The following is a 7,573-nucleotide window of genomic DNA, read 5'->3' as shown; positions in this document are numbered from 1 at the left end:
GTCTGAATAAATCCAGCATGAATTATTGCAAAATTATCATAAAGAACAAGAAAACACAGAGAGACCAACTGTGCAATGCTGAGGAATCCACTCCACATTTTACAAGGGTTCCGATGTACCAAACTCTGTTTGAATACAAGGTTTCCTTGTTGCTCAATCTCTATGGAAACTGGATCGGGATTGCTTCCACATCAAGGTGATTTTCCATGGTATTCTGATTGCTTCTGTGCTTCTGTGAGAAATCGTCCTTGCAACTGAGATTCCAGACAGCTGGCGGTAATCTGTTTTCTCTCAATTTTTAGTAGTGGTTTCCCTTTCACACCTGATGTGCATTGAAGTAGGGCTGTTGAAAAAAATTCAGTAAAATTCGGATTCAGCAAAATTTGGCCAATTTTTATTCGGGAAATGTCTAAGTCCGAACTCCCCCAATTCGGATCCATGAAATTCGGCATGAGATTTGGAGTTCGGGATAAAATTCAGCCGTTTAAAGCCATTTAAAATACATTCGCGCCTTTCCGCAGCTCCGGGGGGGCATGTTTGGAGGTAGAGGTCCCAAACTTTCAGTGTAGCTTCAGAGGACCCTTCTTTTGGGAGGTAGAGGTCCCGAGTTATGGGGTTCCCCCCATCCACCCACTGGAATGTTTGGGAGCAGGCGATCCTGTGCATCTAGAGAGCAGCAAATCCAAGGCAAAACCTTCTGTGCATAAATGGAATTGTATTGGATTACTCCTGAGTCCTGACTCCCAGTCCCTGCTCCTGATGGAAGAGAAGAGTCAGAAGACATCCACAGTAAGACCCATTTTGGGTCTCTTCTCTATAATTTTTTTCCTGTGTGTGTGTATGTGTGTGTGGGGGGACACCTTCCTGGTGCTTACTGGAATAGGATTGGATTTACTTCTCCTCCGTGCTCCTGCTGGAAGACATCCACAGAGTTTGATTTTGGGTTTTTTTCTCTATACCTTTTCTCCTGTGTGTGTGTGTGGGGGGGGAGCAGAGTCTGTGTGTGGGGGGGGGAGCAGTTTCTGTGGGTGGGGGGAAGCCAAAGGGGGCTTTCGCCCGTTCTGCCGAGGGGGGTGTGCCTGCTCGCCTCTGTGGGAGTGTGTGTTCTGCTTTTAAAGTTTTAAAGTTTTTTTTCCCAACGTAACAAAAATCAATTTTTATTAGACACAAAACTGCTTACAGGGGCACTTCCTGCTCATCGAGGCCATGCTGCCTTGATTCAGCCAGGCTCACCTATGATTATGCTTTCAGTGCCTCGTTGTAAATCTTTGCCAAGTTGTAAATCATTTCAGTGCCTCATTGTAAATCATTGCCAAGGCCCCAAGGAAGGTCACATATTCCTGGAAGTTCACCACCTCATCTCCATTGCGATCCAGATCCTTCATCAGTCCTTGGATCTCGCCATCATTCAAGTGAGGCCCAATGGTCAACTCCTTCTGGATCAGTTCCTTCAACTCCTTCTTGTTCAGGGTGTTCTTGTCGCCTTCTTTGCCTGCATACTTGTGAAAAACAGCAACCAGGAGAGCGAGAGCTTTGTCCAGGGGGCAGGCCATCTCGACAGTTTCACGTTACAAGTTTATCAAGAAAGCAGCAAGGGGACAGATGTTGAGTGCCAGGAGAAGGAAGAAAAGTTTTAAAGTTTAAAGTTGAGTCTGTGGGGCAGCTAGCGAGTATCTCTCCGCTCGGCACCCGGGCAGCACCTCCTCCTCCTTGGTTTTTTTCCCATTTGGGGTTGAGCCGAGCCATACTGGTTTGAGGGGGGGGGCTTCACCCGTTCTGCGGAGGGTGTGTGCCCGCTCACCTCTGCAGGAGTTTGTGCTGTGCTCTGCTTTTGTTTTTTGCCCCTAGCCTGGGGTTGTGTGTGATGGTGCGGCTTGCATGAGTCTCTCCCTGGCGCTGCTCCGCAACCGCGCCTCCTCCTCCTTGTTTTTTTTCCCATTTGGGGCCAATCCATACTGGTTTGAGAGGGGGGGGTTTCGCCCGTTCTGCCTGTGTGTGTGTGTGTCCGCTCGCGTCTCTCTCTCCCTGGTTTGAGGGGGGGCTTCAGTTGTGTGTCCTCAGGTTTTCCCTCATTCATAAGATCGGTTAGGTCTATTTTGATGCTCACTCAAAACTGGTTTTCAAACTGTGACTTAAAGAATGCATTTGCCCAGTCCCGAGACTCCCAACTCCCGAGTCCGATGCAAAAGGGGAAATTCCACCTCCACCTGCTCCTTATGCATAGCTAGTGCGCCTCTGTCCCTTTCCATGGTTTGTAAACTCCCAAGGTCGCGTCACGTGTTTGCTTTGCAAACTCCGGCTCCAAACGGTCTATTTATTTCTATTCATTCCAATTGGTGGAGGGGGGGACCCCTTCTGGGCCCCATAAGTCAGGACCCCCTGCCCCAATCTTTACAAAACTTGGGGGTTCTTGCAAGAAGCGTCCCCTGAAGTGACACTGAAATTTTGGGACCTCTACCTCCAACAATGCCTCCCCTCGGAGCCTTGGAAAGCTGCAAATATGTTCTTAATATGTTCTGGGCCCCATATCTTGAGATCCCCTGACCCAATCTTTACAAAACTTGCGGGTTCTTGCAAGAAGGGTCCCCTGAAGCTACACTGAAATTTTAGGACCTCTACCTCCAAAAATGCCCCCCCGGAGCCGCGGAAAGTCGCGACTGTGCTGTAAATGGAATAAAGATGCACATTAAGGATGGGGGGACCCCTTCCGGGCCCCATAACTTTGACCCCTGACCCAATCTTCACAAAACTTGGGAGTTCTTGCAAGAAGGGCCCCCTCAAGCTATACTGAAATTTTTGGATTTCTACCTCCAAAAATGCCCCCCCCCCCGGAGCCGTGGAAAGCCGTGAATGTGAAAACTCACCCCACCACATGGGGATCTCTCTCTCACACACAAACAGAAACAGCAAGAGGCAATCCACCTTGCTGACTCTACCGGAGAGAGGCAATTCACCCTACAATCCTTCTTCTCCCCGTGAGTCTCTGCTCTTTCACTGGAAAAATTGAAACCGGCCAACAGCATTCAGTCTGAACAATGAGCCGATACCCCAGAATAATTACCACACATTGAGCTGATGAAGCCACTGAAACGTATGCTGACCGGTTACACATCCTTTTTGTTCCTTCGACATTTTGGACCCCAGTTGTTCTTCAGACATTCACTTGCTCCTGCAAGCAATTTATTTTCATATTGGGTCTGCTGTACTAATTTCTGTGGCATTTATTGTATTGGGACCTAATTCCCACAGACTGATGTGACAAGTTGGGAAATTTCATTGCCTTGTTTATGTTGTTTTGTACCCACTATCTGATGAGACAAGTTGGAAAAATTATTACTTTGACTATCCATGATTGTTGTCGTTTATTTCTGTTTATAATTGTATGTATTTTAAGACTGTGCTTACAATAACAGTTTCTTATGTAAGTAATGATTGCAATGAAATATTATTTTACACAAACTTCTTTCTCCTTTTTTCACCCATGTTATTAATATCTTTACTAATATTGAAGCAAATTTTTTTTTTGCTTATTGAAGGTTGGGTAATTATAGCATAGTGTTCCAGCTCGAACTACCTGGAGGTTGGCAACCATATTGGATGGAGAAGAATAGACACCATGCCACACTTTACAAGAGTTCCAATGTACCAGACTCTGGATAGAAACTTATGGTGCAATACAAAACGTTTTAGAAAACCCTACCATTGTGAATATTCCATTTCTGCTTCAGTGGACACATGTCCCAAATATCCAATGTCTGAAAAAGTAGACATATTGGCAGCAACACTAAGGAAGTCTCCCCCCCTCCCAAAAAATCCTACAAATATCACATCACAAGCTTCAGAAGATCAATTTTATTTTGCTGCCTTATTATAACAGGCTTAGCACTCATGCTTCTTTCATATCCTTTTCCCATCTATTCATGGATACACTTGGAAATGCGATATTTGCTCTCACTGAATTTCTTCCATCCAGCAAAGCACTTGAGTAAGAATCTCAAGCTTAGGGGATGAATGAGTGTTCCCTATTTCCTTTTATATTTGTTTATATTTGTCACCACCAATGTCAATCCTCTGCTTTTTGCTATTGGTTTTGTAGATTTGTTTATACTGGGTTGAATCTTGTCACTTTTTCAATGCCACAACTGGGAGAAGGGTAATCTCACCCTATTCCTCTCCTCATTGAAGCCCTGTCCCATGATTTGGGCCACAGCCTTTTCAGGATAAATAGGTAGGATTCAATACATTGTGAATACAAGACATATAGTGGAGTGGATCCTATGTATTTATTACTTTATTTAAAACATTTCACTAGCTACCTTTCTACCTTGCAGAACTCAAGGCGGCTTACGATGTAAAAAACACACATAAAAGACCACAAGTTAAAAAATCTCCCATTAGGACTGCCAGTAAATACAAAATAAATTGGTCAAATGCAGTCCTAAATAAAAGTCTTCAACTGCCTCCTGAAGATTGAAAGTGAGGAGGCCAGGCACACCTCCCTGAGGAGGTTGTTCCATAATCATGGGGCTTCCACTGAAAAGGCCCTTTCTAGTGTGCCCACCAGACAAGCTTCTTGATTGGTGGAACAGTCATAAGGGCTGATCTTAATTCCTGAGAAGGAACATATGGGAGAAGATGGTCCCTCAGACACCCTGGTTCAAAACCAGGTAGGGCTGTAAAGGACAAACCCAACACCTTGAATTGGGTTCAGGAGCAGATTGGTAACCAGTGCAATCGCTGTAGTATCAGGGTCACATGCTCCTGGTAGCTGGCCCTGATGAGCAGTCTAGCCTCAGCATTCTGCACTGACTGCTGTTTTCAAACACACTTCAAGGGTAGCCCTTATAACAGGGTCCCCAACTTTTTTGAACTTGTGGGCACCTTTTGAATTCTGACACAGGGTAGTGGATGCAAGCACAAAATGGCCACATGGGAGGCAGTATTTTTTCGGTTCAGTTTTTACCGAATCAACAGCCCTAAGTGTAATAACACTCCTAAACTGTGGACCTGTTTATTTTTTTAAGGATAATGTAATCAAAAACAGCCCGGTTCTTCGCTATATTATTATTAACCAACAGCACCTCAGTCTTACCTGAGGTAATTGAAAATGTCTTTCTGATAGCTGATAATAAACTGAGAGAAGGCTAGGGTTGCCAGGTACCCACTTGCAACTGGCAGGGGAGGGAGTGGAAAACTTATTAGTGGCAAACTGAGTCTCAGCCTTCATGTCATCGCCAATGCATCAATGTCACTTCTGGCACTCACCAGAATGATGTCATCATGTTGCTGATGATTTGGGGGCACTCTGGTATTTGGGCAAAAACTCTGTGGAGGAAGCCATTTCTACCATAGAGTTTTTGCCCAAACACCAGAGCGTCCCCACATCGTTGGTGATGAGATGACATCACTTCTGGTGAGACCAGAAGTGACATCAATGCATTGCTGACAATGTGGGGGCTAGCCCTCAGTTCACCACTGGTAAGACCCCACCAGCTGGCTGAACAGTACTGGAGGAGGGCCCCCAAAGTGGGGGATGCCATGCTCTCTGTGGGGGTATGGCAACCCTAGAGAAGGCTGTTCTACCCTCTTTTATTTAGAACACTAAGAAGACCAGTGGTCCACAAGGGAAAGAAGGGAAGAGCTTATGACCTGGCAACTGACCATCCCATTGTCAGCAGTCAGGAGACTGAGACAGGATGAGAACAACCAGAGAGGCTTAATGAGAAATTGGTTGGAGGTGTCAGAGGAGACAATGGAACTACCCCATCATTCTATGTAAGCAGGGATCCTTCCAGATTGAAAGGAGAGATAGATCTTTCAGATTCCCCTTGTATTTGAATTTCTTTTATATTAATGTCTTTTTTTATGTCTACTTACATGCTTCCAGTTATTCATGACATTATGAAATATAAGCTGGTTAAATTATAAAAGATGCACATATGGGAAGGCTTCATGAGAAAAGCAGACAAGCTCTTTGTGTGCTATCCCCCTCCCCCACTGGAAAGTAGTGGCATTCGTAACAATCCATCAAAATCACTGAATAGATGTGTGCTGAGGCTTTGTGACTGTCCATCGCCTTCATGACAGTGCATGGTCATGGCAGTGATCACACAGCAATTAATAGCTGAAGTTTGAATAATTGAATAACTTATCGGCTCAGCAGTAGACTGTGCAATTTAATCTTCTTCCTTCAGCATATTAGACATAAAACTGATCAATGGAACAATAGAGTTGGATGACCTTTGCTTTCTTTCTTGTGCTAGCTCTTTTTCAGCACTTTACTACTATCCTAGTGGCCAAAGGGAGAAAAAGGCACCTCTAATAACAGGCAACCCAAGAATCATGGATCATAAGAACATAACACAAGAAAGGCCATGCTGGATCAGACCAAGGTCCACCCGCCTGGGGAGGGGTAGCATAGTACAAGGGCTATATTGGACGGCATGAGTCACAATGGGTCACGGTAACCTCCCTCCCATCGAGGAGTCGTTCCCACGGGAGATAGCACTGGAACAGGAATGCAACAGTTAGCCTTGAGAGGCCTCGAAATCAAAACAGTCTGACAGGCTGCTGAGAGCAGTGGGAAGCAGGCCTGACATAGAGTCTGTTCACACAGTGGCCAACCTGGTGCCTCTAGGAAGCCCACAAACAAGAAAACTGAATCAGCATTATCCTGCCTGTGTTCCAATGCACCTAATATAATAGGCATGCTCCTCTGATCCTGGAGAGAATAGGTATGCATCATTACTAGTCTCCATTTTTACTAGTAGCCATGAATAGCCCTCTCCGCCAAGAACATGTCCACTCCCCTCTTAAAGCCTTCTAAGTTGGCAGCCATCACCACATCCTGGGGCAGGGGGTTCCACAATTTAACTGTGCATTGTGTGAAGAAATACTTCCTTTTATCCGTTTTGAATCTCTCACTTTCCAGCTTCAGCAGATGACCCCACATTCTAGTATTATGAGAGAGGGGGAAAAGCTTCTCCCTGTCCACTCTCTCCAAACCATGCATAATTTTATAGACCTCTATCATGTCTCCCCTTAACTGCCTTATTTCCAAGCTAAACAGCACAGCAATGTATATAAAGAAATGACTACATTTCCCATTCCATTACTTTATAGGTTTGGCTCTGTGCTGCTGTGAGCTCTAGCCCTGCAGCAAACCCATAAACAGATTCCAGCAGATGGCAAGTCCATGAAAGCAGTTTTATTGGTTAACATCGATAGGGGGTCTCTAATGGTTGCAAAAGTCCAGGCTATTTTCCCTGTGCCCGTTTGGCCGCTGATCTCTCCAGGGGTAGTAATTGTAATCCTGGACCCCGACGGGTCCGCTGGTGAAGGGTCCATCGTCACCTCCCAGGCAAGCAGAGCTGGGGGTGCTTTTCATCTTGGAGTGATGCTTCGCTTGACTGCGGCGCCTCTCCCTCGAGCGCGTCCCCTCCCGTGAGGAGTACCTTCCGGCTGGGGAGAGGGACTCGGCAGTCCCTGATGTGATGGGCAGGCAGCTGTGAAGTGGCCCATGGCACCACCAATGAGGCAGGCTCCCCTTTGAAAACGCAATGCTCCATCTGGT

At 45.8% G+C, this 7,573-nt stretch overlaps 1 protein-coding gene across 1 annotated transcript; it reads right to left on the bottom strand.

The window, feature by feature from the left end:
• Nucleotides 1-1,283: 1,283 nt before the first annotated feature.
• Nucleotides 1,284-1,553, bottom strand: LOC130476802 (protein S100-A6-like). Its single transcript, XM_056848802.1, has one exon. It carries the CDS (start codon nucleotides 1,551-1,553, stop codon nucleotides 1,284-1,286), a length of 270 nt encoding a protein of 89 aa, XP_056704780.1.
• Nucleotides 1,554-7,573: the final 6,020 nt, after the last annotated feature.

Source organism: Euleptes europaea, chromosome 4, assembly GCF_029931775.1.
Source record: "Euleptes europaea isolate rEulEur1 chromosome 4, rEulEur1.hap1, whole genome shotgun sequence".
Lineage (NCBI taxonomy): Eukaryota > Metazoa > Chordata > Lepidosauria > Squamata > Sphaerodactylidae > Euleptes > Euleptes europaea.
This window is presented reverse-complemented; position numbering and strand designations above follow the sequence as displayed.